The sequence below is a fragment of the Pogona vitticeps genome, chromosome 1 (assembly GCF_051106095.1).
Source record: "Pogona vitticeps strain Pit_001003342236 chromosome 1, PviZW2.1, whole genome shotgun sequence".
In the NCBI taxonomy this organism is placed as follows: domain Eukaryota; kingdom Metazoa; phylum Chordata; class Lepidosauria; order Squamata; family Agamidae; genus Pogona; species Pogona vitticeps.
This window is the reverse complement of record NC_135783.1, coordinates 292,928,405-292,947,564: the sequence shown is the minus strand read 5'-3', so window position 1 is coordinate 292,947,564 and position 19,160 is coordinate 292,928,405. Positions and strand designations below refer to the sequence as shown.

Here is a 19,160-nt window from a genome sequence, read left to right as displayed (position 1 = left end):
GGCAGAAAACACTCTGTGAACCCCCCCTTGGGGGTCAAAACTGCCAAGTTAGGGAGCACTGATTTATTCACTCGATAGGCATGTCATGACCTTTGTCTTCTGGATATCTAAAAACATTATAAAAACAGCTTAAAATACAAATTCCACAGACACCAATATTCCATTTAGTACTAACACTAAAATGGCCAGTTCTTTTTTAAATCAGAGGGAAACGCCAACAGTCATAGCCAGCATTGATGAAAATGAAAGCCTAAAGTATATCATAGGATAAAATACATCATAAAGCCAAGGAAAGAAGGCTTGGGGATTAATCCAATTATTAGTCCCAACTGGAGTAGAAGAATCCTTGTATCTATGGAACTTGCATTAGTGCTGACATCAGTGGATCTCCTCTTCTTTGGCCCATAGAGTCTGAAAGATCTGTGAAAACAGCAAGTTTTGATCAGCACCAAGAGCACTCTACGTGGACACCAGAAAACCCTCTAGTTGTGGGAATGTGAAAGCTATAAGTACACATCTGGGAAATATCTTAGAAGGTCACATGCTGTATTTTAACTTCCTAATGAACACAAATGGGGATTAGTGACAAACGAATTGTTAATTGCCTTTGATAACTCTATCCTTTTGCCCCAAAGTCCGAGTGTAATCAGATGGCTGCAAAGGCACATGCTTAATCATACCAGAAGAGGTAACTTAAGCAGGACCAGTTTCTATTTACCCAAAAGTAGAAGTCCTACAGTTCAGCCAAAAAGATTCCATATGCACATGGATTGAGGTCGGGTTGGAATACATTTCCTTGTGTGTTGTGTGACCACTGGGAAATAGATCACAAAAGACCACTCCACTGTTGCATTTCTGGTAAAATTCTTTTGCTATCCAGTAGAAGTACTGTACAGAGATTCACAGATGAGACTAGTTACAAGTTCTCCAGATAGTCCACCCCTTTCTCATTAACTTGTCCATACTTACTCACTCTGAGACATTTGTAGGGGAAAGAATAAATTCATTACTTACTGTTGTGAACAGATCAAAAGCCAACAAATGATAGACAGGAGACGGAAAGGAACACTCAGCAGAAAGATGGGGCTGTCTTTGAATTCAGAGGTGAGAAGGAATGATTGGTTAGTGCTGGAGAGATTGACAGTCATGCCAGCCCAGAAAAGACTGCAGGCAGAAAGAAAGAAAGAAAGAAAGAAAGAAAGAAAGAAAGAAAGAAAGAAAGAAAGAAAGAAAGAAAGAAAGAAAGAAAGAAAGAAAGAAAGAAAGAAAGAAAGACAGACAGACAGACAGACAGACAGACATAGATAGGTAGACAGACAGACAGACAGACAGACAGACAGACAGACAGACAGACAGACAGACAGACAGATAGATAGATAGATAGATAGATAGATAGATAGATAGATAGATAGATAGATAGATAGATAGATAGATAGATAGATGTGCCTCCACTCTGTGATCAGAAATTGACTTTGAAACTGTTAGGAGAGACTATTCAAAGGTAATTAGAAAGTAAATATTATTGTGGTTTTCACTCAAGGCCATTTCCTCTGCCACTCTATCCTTCCCCTGGTCAATTCTGCGTGGGCAAAATTCTGTTGTATTACCAACTTTAAAAAACTATTGCAGAGAGTGTAAAATCCACTGGAGTTCTTGGCATGTTTGTGATTTAAACAGGAATTAGAATCATGAATTGATGAAATAGTATGCCTTAATACTGGAGCTGAATTTATGTGATAGCTGTGAACATTTTTTTAAAATAGCGAACAAAACATGCTGCTTGAGAATGCTTTGACTAACTAGAAAGGCTTAGAGCATAGATACAGTACATGTGGCACATAACAAAATGCAGAAGGTTTAGGAATAAAGTTTAAAATGCTGAGAAGAGCAATCAGTGCTTGAGTGTATTTACTGCAGAAAAGGTCATTGAGGAAAGAAGGAAAGAATTTTCAAATCTTGTATAGCCAGTGGTCCCCAACCTTGGGCCTCCAGATGTTCTTGGAGTACAACTCCCAGAAGCCTTTGCCACTACCTCTGCTGGCCAGGATTTCTGGGAGTTCAAGTCTAAGAACATCTGGAGGTCCAAAGTTGGGGTCCACTGTTGTATAGCTACAATGCTGTAGAATAGTGGTTCCCAACCTTGGATAACCCAGCATGTTTTTGAAATGCAGTTCCCAGGAGCCTTCAACACCAGCTGTGCTGCCCAAAATTTCTGGGAGTTGGAGTCCAAGAACACCTGGGTTACTCAAGGTTTAGAACCACTTGTTCTAGTATACTGTTCATATTTGACAGACAAGTAGAAAGTGTTGGTCCGGGTGTTCATGTCTAACAGGTTTTTCTTTCTTTCTCTACAGCCCTCTGAAGATCTGATATCCTATGATTCAGACCTGTACAGACAGTCTCATGATAGCTACCAGTATCTCAACAATGATGGAGATAGTCATGGTGGTAAGTAAATTATAAAGAATGTGGAAATAAGAGTGGCAGCTGTAGTGCCATATCCTGTAATATTTAACACCAGCAGCAATATTCAGTTAAGCTGCAATGCTTACCAGAAGTAGTTAATTTAGTATAGTGAACTAGGCCAAGTGACAACCATGTTGAATTATTTTCATTTCCATGGGAACCAAATTACCAGCCTGTGGTGTGGAGTCAGAAGGAAGCCCAATCAATATTCATATAGATCTAGAAAAGAAATAAGGGGGAAATAACACTAGATATATCTTTATTTATCCCATCAGTCCTGCAGCTGCAGATTACTTGCTACATGAGGTATCTTTCCATTTCTGATAACTAAAAAAGCAATGTCCATGTTTGAAAAAAGATAATGTCTTTATTGTTTTTGTCTTGCCTCTTTCAGCAAAAATAAAGGTCTGCATAGCCTGTGATCCTGAACAGTTTTGGATGTATGGCTGTCAGTACATTGTGCACTGTTTTTTTATTTGAAAGATTTATATACTGCACTTCAATGAAAGTTTTATTCACAAAACATGGAGTCCCCCTGCTCAGCATGACTTCCCTATTTATGTGTTCCCATGATTCCAAGTTATTGCAGGGTCAGAGTATATGCAATATTGTGATTTTGTGTTTTAAATTAAGAAACAAGCCATCTAAGTTCCATCTTTGTAGAATTATTCTAGCGTTTACCCTTTTGGGTAAAACCCAATATTTTGGTGGACCAAAATATTTTTAAAATAAATAAACAGATGTCTCTGAACAAACAGGAGTGTGTGAGAGAGAGGAAAGATGAGTTTAGACAAATTCTTCAAATTTTTCTGATTTGGTCTTGGTCTCTCCTCTATAGTGAAGTCTATCCACTAGTGTCAGTACTAAATTTTGGCACAATTTCATTAAAAGAGAGATGACATTTAAAGTGGTAATCACCCCACCAGTCACAAATTAGAAAAGTAGGAGGAAATCAATAGCTAAAAAAAGACTGCAGATTGTCACAGATGATTAAATTCACATTTTTATTTTGTTTAATTTTATCTTAGCTTGTTTTATATAAATTATTTTATTGAATATTAAATTATTATTTATTAAATATTTAAAATGTTTAAAAGAAAGAAAGAAAGAATGTGATGAAATCAAGACAGCACTATAAACAGCAGGCGTAGCTCTGACGGCTTTCTAGCCAGCAGCTAATAATTAATCAATGAGGGGGGAAAAGCAAAGTATATTAGAGCACAAGAGAATGACAGAAAACCTTTCACTGCACAATTTGGTTCTCTGTCTCAACAGATGATCCTTCTTGTGTGTGGAAGGAGAGAGAAGTGAGTCTTGTCCTTTCTTTAACCTTTTCAAGCCATTAAAGACAAACACTCTCCTTGTCATTACAACAATTCTTTCACATCCTCTTTCACTTCACATAGTATTTTTCAAAATGAGTCCACCATATAAAGGCCACCAAGATCCAACTGATATTTCCTTTGAGCAAAAAAGGCCACCATCTTTTCCCCACAGAACGATGTTGGAAGAAACTTCCCCATTGGGTCTAGCATTCTGTGCCCACAGCAGCCAAACAGATAGATGCCTGTGAGATGCCCATGAGCAGGGCAGGAATGCCACTGTCCTACTTCACTTATGTTCCTAAGCACTGATATTCAGGCAGAATGCAACCGCTGCTGGACTGTCACGATTAGCAGCCATTAATAATCTTATCCGCTATGTTTGAAAGTTGAAAATTAGAGGGGGGAAAAAACCTAATGGACACTATAAAAATATAAAGAATGTATCAGTAAATATGAATGATGACTCAGTGAGAGAATACATGATTTATACTTTAATGATTTCAGATTTAGTTACAAACAGCTGACAGAATTTTGAAGGGCTGGGAAAGAACCAGTCTCAGTCATAGCAAAGTTGCTACCAGACAGAATAAACAATATTGAGCTAGGTGACCCTAAGATTTGTTTAATCATAAGCTGGCCACATGTAAAAGAGAACAGGGCCCCTGTACCTTTAATACTTGTATAGAAGAAGGAATTACAAGTATAGCTTGTCCCACATAGTGCATTGTTGTTATGTAAATAAATTAGTAATCTTGGAAAGGTCTCACCATTAACAGCCCTGTTGGAGTTTTGCAAACACAAGGCCTTATCATCCTTTATTGACTGAATCCATATTGTGTTCAGTCTTCCTCTTTTCCTGCTGCCTTCAACTTTTCCCAGCATTATTGTGTTTTCCAGTGAGTCTTATCTTCTGATGATATGCCCTAAGTATAAGAGGATTAGTTTAGTCATTTTCATGTCTAGAGATAGTTCAGGCTTTATATTATCTAGTACACTCTTATTTGATTGTTGTGGGTTTTTCGGGCTCTTTGGCCGTGTTCTGATGGTTGTTCTTATTTATTTATTTATTTTATTTATTTTATTTATATCCCGCCTATCTAGTCAACTCAGGACCACTCTAGGCGGCTCTCCTCTGTGCTCTCCAGCACAGAGTGCTGTCCTCTGAAGATGCCGGCCACAGAGACTGGCGAAACGTTAGGAAGAACAACCTTCAGAACACGGCCAAAAAGCCAGAAAAACCCACAACAACCATTAGATCCTGGCCATGAAAGCCTTCGTGAATACTGTATACTCTTATTTGTTTTCCAGAAGTCCATCATATTTGTAGATCTTTTGTCCAGCACTATAATTTGAATGAATCACTTGTTCCTGTTAACTTTATTCACTGTCCAATGTTCATGTCTGTATGTAGTAATGGTTAATAATAGCACAGTATCTCCAGTGACACCTCCTTACTCTTAGACAATGATAGTAGCAAAATCTTTTTTATTTGTTTTTTTGTTTTGTATGTGGGTGTTTGTTTGTTTTTTGTTTTTTGGTCCTGTAAGGGTTTTGGTTTGGTTTGGTTTTGACAATAATGTCCCTTGTATTGCTAGCCTGGTCACCATTTTCTTCATCTACAGTTTCCTCTATCTGGAGCAATGTAGTGTTCATAGTGGTGAGACTGACATCCCCCAAATCTTGGTGGGGATGGAAATGAATTTTCAAAGAGGCTTTGTATTTTTAGGTAGAAAAGAAAAAGAAAAATCACAGAACATTTATCAGAAAAATATCTTTTAAGAAATCCTGGCTCAACATTTCAGCATTTAGCACCTTCCCCATAATGTCCAAATATTACATTACATTACATTTGGAAGATCATTGTGGGTACATTTCTCTATAACAGCTGACTGGATAGCTCACTGAGTTAGGTATCTGGTTATGGAGCCGGAGGTTGCAAGTTTGATTCCCCATTGTGCCTCTTGTACGAAGAGCCAGGCTGTGTGGCTTTGGGCAAGCTATAGGGTCCTAGGATGCCCCCAGAAGAAGGGAATGGAAAACCTGGTTACTCTATCTATGACTTGAGAGCACATGATTACTGTTATTATTATTTGTCTACAAATAAAACACCTTCCCAATCAGCCTGGCAGATAAAGAGCAGTGTCAAGTCTTGCTCCAGAAAAAAGCTCGTAGTCTTATGACATTAAGTTTTATTTGTGGACAAAATAGGCTTCTACTACATTCTCAGGGACCTTTAGAGGGCATGATCAGATGGCAAGAAAGGACTGTGTTGAAACATATAGGAAATGTCACTTTACAGGGAGCAATCTCCCTCAAAGAAACTCTTCTATCTATTTGGGAATAACTCCATCCCACCTCACCCCCTCAAAGAGTAACCATGCACAGCACGGTCCCGTTGAGCCAAAGATCTAAGTTGGGATGGACCATCATTGCCTGCATATAATGTGATCACCAGAACATAGCTTCCACAGGACTGCAAACTATTTCCCTTTCTAATTGCACGCAGAATTTATTCAGGTTAGCCATCTATCTCTTTTTTTATAAGCTCACCATAGCACTGTGAGATGGCCAAAGAAAGGCATATACTGTATCTTTCCTTTCTACACATTTCTTGATCACTATATAGCATTCCTCACTACTCACAGTTCCTAATCTGAAAAAGTCCTGTGGAAGGAGTTATCGCATGAGAATAAGGAAACTTTGCCTCAGCTTCAGTTGAAGTGTGGGAAGCTGGGTTAAGGGTGGCGAGACTGCCAGATGCCCTAGAGCAGTGGTTCTTAACCTTTGTTACTCGGATGCTTTTGAACTGCAACTCCCAGAAACCCCAGTCAGGACAGCTGGTGGTGAAGGCTTCTGGGAGTTGCAGTCCAAAACTCCTGAGTAACCCAAGGTTAAGAACCAGTGCCCTAGAGGTTGGTTGTACAGTGAAAAATAAGGCATGCATGTAGAATTTGCCAGAAATTTGCCAGGATTTCTTTTCCTCTAAACATTTTTAATGGAAATTTATTTTCTGTCAAATTGTAAGAAAATAATTGATATTTCCCATGGGAGAAATTTTCAGTACATCACTTATCGCAACATAAAAGCAAGCCAGTTTTAACATATGGAGATGAGGATATTTTTTAACTCTTAAAACAACTCTATTTCAAATAATTTGCTAACAGTAAATTCTAGTTTGATTCACAGTATATCACAGTGCTCCAAATGAAAGGAAATGGGTTACTGAATTCAAGCCACATGTATCCATGGATACCTGTACCAATGTATCAAATTAAACCAGGAAAAGCAAGGCACTCTGTATCATCCTGTGTCATCCTAGATGGATGTATCATCCATCTAGTGACAAAGATGGACCAAGGCACACTCCCAAACTACCAACACCATTCATGTGGGCAGATGCATCACTTGTTAATAATACCTCTGTTTTGCTCTTATTGAGTTTCAGCTTACTGCCACTCATCCCGTCCATCACCATGTCCTGGCAGTTATTTAGCACTTCCACAGCCTCAGTAATTTCATATACTGTATGTTTTCAACAGCATGGTTCAGTCAAACAGGCTTGAATCAAGTGGTACCCAATAGCAAACAGCAACTGCTAGAAGCATCTTTTCAGGAATGAGCAGAGCCATCAAAGAGCTGTAATGCCTACACCAAATGCAGGAGAGCTTCCAGACTCAGGACTAGCTGTTTGCTTTCTTACCTAAGCATGATTATAGTTATTTCACTTCATTATATAGCAGTGAAATTATGTATCTGAAAAGCTACTTAGTTGTTAGATGTAATAGATAATATCACAGTTAAGGATCTGGAGCATGTTATAATTTCTGCAACAAATTTTTGAAAGCATGAAAGGGAAGGGTCTTTAGCACTTTTATCAGAAGTATTAGTAAATTATTAATGTGTTTGTTATCAAAGAAGATGGGGTTCTGGCTATTCTGCTTGAACATTTTATGGGCTCATTTTACAGGCTCAGGATTCACAGGTATTTTCTACAGAATGATCTGACCAATGAGGTTGATACCAAATTAAGCTGGTTAGCCAGGTGTCCATCCATCCAGCTGGCTGCTCTCATATACTTTGAAGTTTTTAAATGCTACTGCTGTGTGGTGAACATTAAGTTATTATAGTTTGTTTCACTCCTTGGGCAAGTCAGCTGATGCACAGCTGTGTTGCAGTAAAATAGATTTTTGTATAGCCTGGGAGGGTTGCCATCAAGTTGGAATAATAGTTATTTCAAGAGCTATTATTTATTAGGACGCCCTTGATCATCAGTGTTAGAGGCCGGCCCCGCTATAACCAGAAATTGGAGATCCAGGCTCAGACATGGTATCCAACAGCTACTCAGGCAGTGTCAGAGTCCCCATAGGTGCTTACAGTCTCTTCAGGTTAGGGACACCCATTTATCTATTTCCCCTCAACTGAGTGGGTGGCTGTGAGGTTCTAGTCATTTCAGATTTCCCATCATGCACTTGAGCAATATCATGGTCACTTTTAAATGGTAGACAGCTCAACGTAGACACCTGTAACTATATCTGCTGTTGGCAGGTTGTCTGGTTTGCTAAAACAACAGCAGGATTTGAACCTCTTAAGTTCTGTAGAAACAAAATCCTGCCTCAAATAATGGAATCTAAATCAAATCCCGTCTATTCTGTGCAAAAATGCACTCGACTGTGGAAGGGAAACAAATCAAACAAATGTAGCTGGCTTTTTCTTCTTATGCAGAAACAAAGAGTTGACCTTCTTTCTTGTGTGTTAGCAGGTGACTTACTTTTACCTTCCTCTGACCACTACTGGGAATATCACCCCCATCATTTGCACGCTGAATTTGAGAACTTTGGAGACAACCACTTCGCAGAGCTCCAGAGTGTACAGCCACCCCAGCTGCAGCAGCTCTACCGGCATATGGAGATTGAACAGATGCATGTTCTAGATGCTGGGATCCCTATTACACATATCGGGCTCAACCACAACCACCAGGTAGATTCCGCACCCAGATATGTTGTAGTGTAGAATTCCTTCCTTCCTTCCTTCCTTCCTTCCTTCCTTCCTTCCTTCCTTCCTTCCTTCCTTCCTTCCTTCCTTCCTTCCTTCCTTCCTTCCTTCCTTCCTTCCTTACTTACTTACTTACTTACTTACTTACTTACTTACTTACTTACTTACTTACTTACTGAACTGATTCAGTATGACAGCCAAGCAGAAGGAAACATGATTCTAGAGGATAATATTGCAGAAAATTAGATCATTGGACATGCAGAGCAAGGCTTTCTGCTAGAGAGTTCACCTAAAATAAAAATCAAATTAGATGCACAGTACTTGTAGCAAATACCCTGATGTGTTAAAAATATATATACAGTGGTGCCTTGCTAGACCGTTACCCTGCATGACAGTTTTTTCGCTAGACATTGGCTTTTTGCGATCGCTATAGCAATTCGCAAAACAGTGATTCCTATGGGGGAATTTCGCTGGACAATGTTTGGTCCCTGCTTCACAAACTGATTTTTGCTAGACAACGATTTTGACAGCTCCCTCCGCGCTCGCAAACAGGTGTTTTCGGGACCTAAGCTTCGCAAGACAGCGATTTAAACAGCTGATCGGCAGTTTGCAAAGCGGCTTTCCTATGGCCGATCTTCGCTAGACAATGACAATTCTTCCCCATTGGAACGCATTAAACAGGTTTCAATGCATTCCAGTGGGGAAATGCTTTTCGCTAGACAATGATTTCGCTAAACAGCGATTTCAGTGGAACGGATTATCATCATCTAGTGAGGCACCACTGTACAGCCTCATGAGATTGTTTATATGCCAATTGCAATAAATATCTCATTTTACACTAACATATAACATGCTACTTGAACTTGCATCATGCTTATCCTCATGAACATTATCATCCCCATCATTTACTAGAAATAATAGGTATGGGAAGGATTAGTACTTGGAATGTAGAGCATGGGAAAAGGAGAGGAAGAGAGAGAAAGTGAGGTTATGCTTTTCCTTCCTGCCCAGGTACCAGTAAACATTACTATCCTGAAGCCCCTATCAGTTTTGTGGAAACTCCTATTGGTTAGTAAAGGAATGGGGATGGGATTGGGAGAGGTACTAGCTACTCCATTTCCCTTTGTTTCTTCCCACAGGGGACAAGATAAAAGTATTTATATCTTGCCCTCCCTCGTGATTTAGGGAAGTCACTCATTTTGTCTGGACAGTGACTCACATTGCAGCTGGATTTCATGACCACTACTCAGTGCAACTAAGCAGTTAACAGCTCCACCGTTTTAGCTACCGAATTTCTTTTTCATTGTAAAGACCTGTCCCTGAAATGAAGAAAAACATTAATGTTGTTGGATTGTAAGTTGCACTGAATTTCTGGGAGGTGGGACAGAAATATTCTAAACAAATCAGTTTTAAAACCTAGACCATCTGAACAATGGGGATTAATTGAAACAATCTGAACAAAGGCTGAAACAATGTTTTGATACACTATGATACGCTGCTCAAGTTACCTTTGTAAATTATCTGAGGCCAGAACGACACACAACATGTACTCTCTGCCGGTAACAGCACCCATGAATTAAGTTGTGTCCTTCACATGTAACATTTGAGCCACGCTGTGTTATGATACGCAGTTCTGACCCAATCTTTTCACCCTAACAACAAATGCTTTTATTGTAAATTAAGGAAGTCTGAGAGATAAGGAATTGCCAAAGACTACACAGTCAAATCCATGAGTGAAGGGGGATTCTCTTTTCTTATTTTCCACAGCATTCAAGGACTTCTGAATATGTAAAATCAGGAGAGAAAACTGGCTTATCTATGCATGGCAACTGGAATAGGTTGGATCAGGCCAAAAGGCTAGGAGGTCCAGTGTGCCGTTTGGTGTGAGCCTCACATCCAAATGGCACACAGACCTCAAGTGACCCTATTTGGTCCACAGCCACCTGCTGTCAATATGCCAATATTCCTCAGCTCGTGGAGAGGCTAAGTGAAGTTGGCTTTTTTTTTTTGTAAAGTGTGCATTATTTTTAAAAACAGCATTAATTATGTATATTAGAAGTTAGGTATGTGTACAAGAACCTAATTCACTAACCAAATACCTGGTGCTGTTTTTAAAGTGATGCAGTGTATGTATTCTCGAAGGCAGTGCATATTTGCTGCTCTAATACACACTTCAATTTTTTTTAAAAAAAGAACTTCCTCAGGCCCTTCACAGAGCCAAGGAAGTATTTAATTTTCCAATATTCTAAAGTGGCTCTCTTCTTAAGCCACTCTACAATATTGGCAAATTAGAGGAAGGCTGACTTTTTGTCTGTTTCCTGTGATCAAATGCAATGGAAATGGATCAAACGGGAGAAATCCTTTTTCATGGGCCAGAAAGATGTGCATAGGAATGCTCTGGGGGCAGTTTGGCTTGCTCCAATGATTATGTCATGCGACTGTGGAAAAAGAAATGAACTTACCCATCCCTGCAGCAGACCAAGGTAAAGGTTCCCCTTGACATTTAGTCCAGTCATGTCCGACTCTAGGGGGCGGTGCTCATCCCCGTTTCCAAGCCGTAGAGCCAGCATTTGTCCATAGACAGTTTCCGTGTCTGATCGCATCCACAATTTCCAGACAGCCTGTGTTTATTGCTTAAGAATGCCCAATGTCTGTTGGGAAATCCTGTGACTCCAAAGAAAAGCATGTTTGAAATAGACAACTATAAGATAATTGGTACTTCAAGTGATCATAAAAACATATTATAAGCAATAAATACAAACAATGCCTTCTTGTCACATATCCATTTAAAATCAGTTATAAATACTGCAGAATGTATATTTTGGAATATCAGACTTCCTTATAATAGTAATACTGATTTTTGTCCTCCAGTCCCCATTAGTACTTATATCTCTACCAGTATACTTTCCTGTTCTTCTTATGTGCTGTCAAGTTGTTTCAATCTTATGGCAGCCGTAACAGGGTTTTCAATGTATGTGAAATTATTAACAGGTAGTTTGCATTGTTGCCACCCCAGCCCTCATGAGTTTCCATGGCTTTGTGAGGATTTGAACCCAGGTCTCATGTTAAATATCCTTGTCAAATACCCTACCCTTGACGTCACACTGTAGATGCTCTTCAGTATAAAGGGGTTTCCTCAGTTGCTCATGGAACTAGTCTTTACATGGAATAAATCTGATGACATATATCTGTAAGAGATGAATTAACTGAAGATCCATGGATTTCCAAGTATGCTGTCTTGCTGGAGGACAGATCAGGGATTGACAGGATTGCCATTGCTCATAAAACCCACAGATGCATATCTGTTTCTTCTCATCCAAGTGAAAACAAATGGCACAGCCAAGAGGAACTATGAAGAAAGCACATCAAACGTTGAAGCTCTGAGAAAGAAACTCAAGGGCTTTAGGGGACCAGCTAGCCCTTTTCTGCCGCTTACCAGTACTCAGAGGAGGAACAGAAAGAGAAGAGAAAATATTCCCACAAAGTGTTAATATTTTGGGTGGCCACCATTATTTTCCAGCACTGCCTTAACCCTCTTGGGCATAGAGTTCACCAGAGCTTCACAGGTTGCCACTGGAGTCCTCTTCCACTCCTCCATGACGACATCACAGAACTTGTGGATGATAGAGACCTTGCGCACCTCCACCTTCCGTTTCAGGATGCCCCACAGATGCTCAATAGGGTTTAGGTCCGGAGACATGCTTGGCAAATGCATCCCCTTTACCTTCAGCTTCTTTAGCAAGGCAGTGGTCGTTTTGGAGGTGTGTTTGGGGTTGTTATCCTGTTGGAATACTGCCCTGTGGCCCAGTCTCCGAAGGGAGGGGATCATGCTCTGCTTGAGTATGTCACAGTACATGTTGGCATTCATGGTTTCCTCAATGAACTGTAGTTCCCCAGTGCCAGCTGCACTCATGCAGCCCCAGACCATGACACTCCCACCACCATGCTTGACTGTAGGCACGACACACTTGTCTTTGTACTCCTCCCCTGGTTGCCTCACTGCTTGACACCATCTGAACCAAATAAGTTTATCTTGGTCTCATCAGACCACAGGACATGGTTCCAGAAATCCATGCCCTTAGTCTACTTGTCTGCAGCAAACCGTATACGGGCTTTCTTGTGCATCATCTTTAGAAGAGGCTTCCTTCTGGGATGACAGCCTGGATACTAATTTGATACAGTGTGCGGCATATAGGCTGAGCACTGACAGGCTGACCCCATCCCCACCCCTTCAACCTTTGCAACAATGCTGGCAGCACTCATACATTTATTTCCCAAAGCCAACCTCTGGATATGACACTGAGCACGGGCACTCAGCTTCTTTGGTTGACCATGGCAAGGCCTGTTCTGAGTGGAACCTGCCCTGTTAAACCACTGTATGGTCTTGGCCACTGTGCTGCAGCTCAGTTTCAGGGTTTTGGCAATCTTCTTATAGCCTAGGCCATCTTTATGTAGAGCGACAATTAGTTTTTTCAGATCCTCAGATAGTTCGTCACCATGAGGTGCAATGTGGAACTTCCAGTGACCAGTCTGAGAGAGTGAGAGCAATAACACCTGCTCCCCCTTCACGCCTGAGACTTGTGACACTGACGGGTCTCATGAGACCAGAGAGGGAAAACGGCTACTAGGGCCCAATTTGGACATTGTCACTTAGAGGTGTACTCACTTTTGTTGCCAGCAGTTTAGACATTAAAGGCTGTGTGTTGCGTTATTTTGAGGGGACAACACTTTTACACGATTATACAAGCTGTATACTCACTGCTTTATATTGTAGCCAAGTGTCATTTCTTCAGTGTTGTCAGATGAAAAGATATACTAAAATATTTATGAAATGTGATCGGGTGTACTAACTTCTGTGATATACTGTATATAAATTGTTCAAAGAGAATAGAAAGGATGATGGAGTTGCACTATATTTTATTTATTTATTTATTTATTTATTTATTCAATTTTTACCCTGCCCCTCTAGACAATGTCTCCTCGGGGCGGCTTACATCAGTTAAAACAGGTTAAAATAACATATAAAATACAGTTATAATATTAGTTCTAAATTTCCAAGATGGTGATACACAAAAGAAAAAAAAGAAAAAGAAAATCACTGAATTGACTGGGGGGTAGGCCTGTTTAAATAACCAAGTTTTTAATTGGCTTTTGAAAACCCCCAGCGAGGGTGCCAGCCGGATGTCAGTAGGGAGTTCCACAGCCGAGGGGCGACTGCCGAGAAGGCCCGGTTTCTAGTTTTCTCCTTCCGGGCCTCTCTTGGCATCAGACCCCTCAGCCATCCCTGCTGGCTATGTCGGGTGATTCGGGTAGATCTGGGTGGGAGGAGGCGATCTGCCAAATATTGAGGTCCCAAACCGTTTAGGGCTTTATATGTAATCATTAATACTTTGAAGTCGATGTGGAAACGAATAGGTAACCAGTGCAGTGCAGCCAGAGTGGGGGAGATATGTTGGTGTTTTCTCACCCCACTAAGAAGCCTGGCTGCTGCATTCTGGACCATCTGAAGTTTCCGCAACAGCCTCAAAGGCAGCCGCACGTAGAGTGCATTACAATGGTCTAATCTCGAGATTCTGAGCACATGGACTAGAGTAGTGAGGCCCCCCCCTTCAAGATACGGCCGCAGCTGGGCAATCCGCCATAGATGAAAATAGGCGGAGCGGACCACGGATGCCACCTGGGTTTCCATGGTAAGCGCTGGGTCCAGATGTACCCCCAAGCTGTGGACTTCACTCTTTGCTGCAAGGGTTGTCCCTCCAAAGGAGAGGGAGTCACCTATGCCGCTGACGGAAGGGCCACCCACCCTCAAGACCTCCGTCTTGTCTGGGTTCAGCCTCAATCCATTTGACTGCATCCATTCCAGTACAGTCTCCAGGCAGCGCTGGAGGGACCGGACGCCATCCACTGAAGTTAGTGTAAAGTCAAAAATGCATATCCTGGTACTGAAATATAGGAGGATTACATTAGTTGTCCCATTGAGAGCATCTAGATTAATATAATTGGGGCGGGGGGAAGGAGCATAGTAGTCGGAGTCTACTACTGACTGCGCAATCAAGGAGAAGATGAGGAGAAAACCTTTGAAAAACAAGTTGCAAGAATTTCAAAGAGACACAATATAGTAGTTATGGGAGATTTCAATTATCCTGATATCTGTTGGGAGTCAAATTCTGCTAAACATGGCCCTTCCAAGGAATTCCTGGCTTGTGTGGCTGATAATTTTCTCCTACAAGAAGTGGAGGAAGAAATCTGAGGAATAACTATCCTGAACTTGATTCCAACCAACAGAGATGACTTAGTTGAAGAAATGGCAGTAAGAGGAACTCTGAGGACTACTGTGTTATGCTGGAGATCTTGATTTCAAAGGAATCAAAAGCCAGGTGCAGCTGCATGTGTAAACTGGATTTTCGGAAAGCCAATTTTAATAAATGGTCTCAAGGAAGGTCCCATGAGGAAGGACTCATGGCAGGAGATCCTAAGAAGAAAAGGATCCTGAGATGTGTGGGAGTTTCTTTAAATGATAGTTCTTAACTGCAAACAATTCCAACAAGAAGGGGGGGAAAACCTTGTATATGTAACCAAACAATCAAGGCTAGTGATAGTAAAAAGGTGTCTGGGATAAGCTCTTTATTGTGAAGGAAAAAGCTGCTAAAATGCCAGTTAATTCTTGATAGTGATTTAATTGTTGCCAATATTGTGTTGACAACTGCAGACAGAGGTTTACATTGCAAAGTTTGGCAGTGCAAAGAGAAAGCAAGGAGCAGTAAAATGTGAAAAATGAAGGTAAACAAGCGGCAAAGAAAACTCTAAATAAAGGTAACTATGAACAAAAAACAACTGAAGGAGAACCAGAGCCAGTGTGGATCTGGGACACACTGTAATAGCGCTCTTGTGGCCTGCATGCCTATTCATCTACTTTATCATTTTGTGGGTTAGGGCAGCATGCTGAACTTGGTTACATCCTCCCCACGCCTCTCCATGCCCCATCAGGTCGGCTGAAGAAATGCATTTTTATTGCCCCCAAGGGATAGCAAACATACTGCTCATATGTCACAATGTACTGTATCAGTCCTGGTATCCTGTTATTCAGTTCAGATGTGAAACCCACAATGACTTCAACTGCATGTTTGTGAAAAATAATTTATACCTAGTTCTCAGTTATCAATAAATAATGTGACTCAAGGAAAAAGAGAGGTCAAATACATGAGGGGTTGTAACTCTAAGTGAATGTTTGCTTCTTCCTAGCACAGGAAAGTAGGAAGAAGCTACATATTTGGCCACATAGTTCACACCTCTAAGCCAGAAGTGGGGACACCATAATTATTAGAGTGGGAAAAGCAAATCTGGGCAAATAGAGATTCTGCTCCACATATCAGAGACAAAAGAAGGCCAATTCATCCTTTGAACATGGAGTGGAGCTTCTGTCTAAGGTGGGGTTAGGTGACAAAATAGTGCTAATCAATCTGACCAACTTCTGTACGTACATCAGAGTCTAGAGGCCCTCCCATGTTCTCGTCTTCCTCTGTAGACATAGGCAGTTTGCACCATCTCATCCTTTTACAATATTTGCAGATTTTTATAATAGGTTAGGGTCAATAGATTTTTTTTAACGTGTGTGTGTTTTCATGTTACTATTTTATTTCTTCTCTGAGAGCTGTTGTAACAAGCTGTCTTCTTAAATTCTTCCTCATCCAACATGAGGTATGTGTAGTGGTACGGATGTGGAATATGCAATGGAATCGTTTTAGGGCCAAACAGTGCATTCACAGATATCCTGCCACTGGCACTGAAACCATTGTGCAGACATGTGATTCAGGTAGACTTTTCCCAAAAACTCAGACCTGCAAATAAAACTGATGCTTAAGTCCCAAGGACTAATCACAAAACAAAGCAAGGTCCTTTATATGATAGAGAAGATAAGAAAAGCTCATCATATACTTTTTGCAGTTAAGGATTTTTCTGTTTTAATGACAGGTTATCTCTAACATATAGCTCAACCCTCAGCCGGGTTAATTAAGCTCTTCTGACTTCCTTCAAAATATCTGTGATACTTTGGTTGTGAAAGAACTTACAAATTGCTGCCTGATTTCACTAGAGTAAAAATGTTGTACAGTATAATGTAGTCCAATGGGAAAATTTACCAACCTTAAAAAAGCTCTGACTTCCCTTGAAATTTCTCAGACACTTGATATGAAGGTGAACTTTGCCTTCAATTTTACTTTAGACTAAATTTTGGTGGCAACTCTGAACTATATCCCTGCATTCTACCTAGTTCTTTGGGACAGAGTTTTGTTTAGTTACAAAATGTTCACGGTGACTCCGTGGTTAAGGTCAGTACTGTACTTCTACACAAGAAGATTTAACAGGAAATGTGCACACACCCTCTTACCCAATTCCAGCACTTCCTGTTCTACTCATCTCCACTCAGACTGCCAAGTCATTAACCGCCCATCACTGTACCCCTGAAGCAATCCAGTTGCGCATTCTTTTCTGAGGCATTTCGGAATAACTTTAACATCAACAGAAAAACATCAGATGTTCAGGGCCTGACCTGCTGGGCCATCTGAGTCAGAAAGTCACAAAGTGTCCTTTCTCATCTTATATTTCAAGGTGTCCCTTTTTTGTTCCAGGCCTATGTATCACGTATTTCCTGTACACATGGACAAAGAAAATGATCAGACATTGCTTCTATACAAAAATGAGACAGGGCACAATATATGAAAAAGGGGCATGCGAACTTTTACTGTGTTATATGCCTTTCTGCAATAAATTTAGCTCTGAATTAACATGAAATCCACCACTCATAATGCGAGGTGTCTACAGCTACTTGTGAGAAGTTTGGCAGAAAGTTTGGCAGAAACATTAAAACCATGTTCATAGAACTGTGGGCTTCTTTTTAATTTATGCTTGTTCACTTAGAGTGTGTATTAATAGAAAGGCAGGATATATGTTTAATCATTCATTAATTCTGCAAGGAAATATGTTTCTCTTGCCATTATGTTCACCGGGCGCTCTTTCCTCTGCTATTCGTGACCTCCATCACTCTTCTTTGTCCCCTACAGGTTACCTTTGTGCCTCGCATGTACCCATCTCATCCACGCAGTTCTGATGAAGAAGATCTAGAGAGACAGAGTCCCCCACTGGAAGTCTCAGATGGTGAGACAGACATTGGGGAACCCGGTTCCGGACATTTCAGTGGAGAAGCAGGTCAGCTCATAAAATAAAGGCACATTTACCCAGCACCTTGCCCTCTGCTACCTCCATCTGACCTTACCTGTGATCACATGTCTTTCATCTATCTCTGTTATCAGGGAAGCCTGCTGTTCTCTTAAGTGATTCCATTGTGGCCCCTTATGCCTTGAACTTTCTGTCAAAATTCCTACCTGCTGTAATCTCCCCCTTCCTTCAAATCCCTCCTCATTTAAAATAAAATCTTCTCTAACCCCTGAGTCCTTGTTCACAACTGAAACTTTGTTGAAGGAGCAACTTCTTACCCCTTGTCATGCTCTCCTAGCCCTCTGTTGCTTTCTCCATTACTGAAATATTGATTTTAAATATGGCACCTTTGGGAGTGGAAACCAACAATCCCTCATTTCATCACAATAAACCTCCACAGTACTGAGGCCTCTTTCTTTTGCTTGTGATATTCTGTAGCATTAAAGCCACAATTCAAGTTTTATATTTGCATATTGAATAGAACTCATTCTGCGTGCAGTCATGTGAGAGATTTAATAAAATTGTCAGTAAAGCCTGGAAAGGATGTCTATGTTTCTGGTTACTCTTTGACTGAATAATGAGATGATACCTTTTCTTCCTCCCCTCCCCCTTCTTTTCCCTCTTGTCTCTGTGTGGTTTGTTTGTTTTCCTGGCCTACTGGTTAAGTATGGACCATTTGAAAAATAATACTTACATGAGGTGGTAGGCATATAGAATACACTGTAACCTTCAACTGGGGATCTATGCTACATATACTATACTGTATTCCTTTCCTCAGGTTATAGAACTTTTAATCCTCCTAGGCATTTTTCCCCCAGGTTCATTATTTGCACTAAAGGGCCAAACTGTTGGGAAACGTATTTCCTGAGTGGAGAGGGATGGTTCCTTGAGGGAGGGGGTTATAAATTCCAGGTGCAGGGGTTCTAGAGGTCTCACATAAGATCCTCAGCTCAAGGGATCCTGATTTAACAGGCCCAAGGCATGGTGGTGATTTTGAGACCCATCAATTTGTTGCCTCTCCAGTGCCACTGAGTTGAGGGATCTTACCACCCCTCTGAGCCAGAATTAGAGCATAGTTAGAGCTTACAGTGGGAGTGCTAACAACTGTGTTCTCACTAATAATGGTATCTTTCAAAGGATAGTGGACAGTTTGTTCATATTATT

General features: G+C 40.7%; 1 protein-coding gene across 2 annotated transcripts in view; it reads left to right on the top strand.

Moving 5' to 3' along the window:
• SPI1 (Spi-1 proto-oncogene) overlaps positions 1–19,160 on the top strand; it is a 38,076-nt gene that overhangs the window by 17,457 nt on the left and 1,459 nt on the right. The window contains exons 2-4 of one of the 2 annotated variants that reach the window (XM_020799496.3): positions 2,355–2,448; positions 8,551–8,768; positions 17,843–17,987. In XM_020799496.3, the coding sequence (XP_020655155.1) occupies positions 2,355–2,448; positions 8,551–8,768; positions 17,843–17,987 (457 nt within the window). Of the gene's footprint in view, positions 1–2,354; positions 2,449–8,547; positions 8,769–17,842; positions 17,988–19,160 lie in introns of both variants that reach the window. The other variant, XM_020799489.3, reaches the window with a different exon arrangement.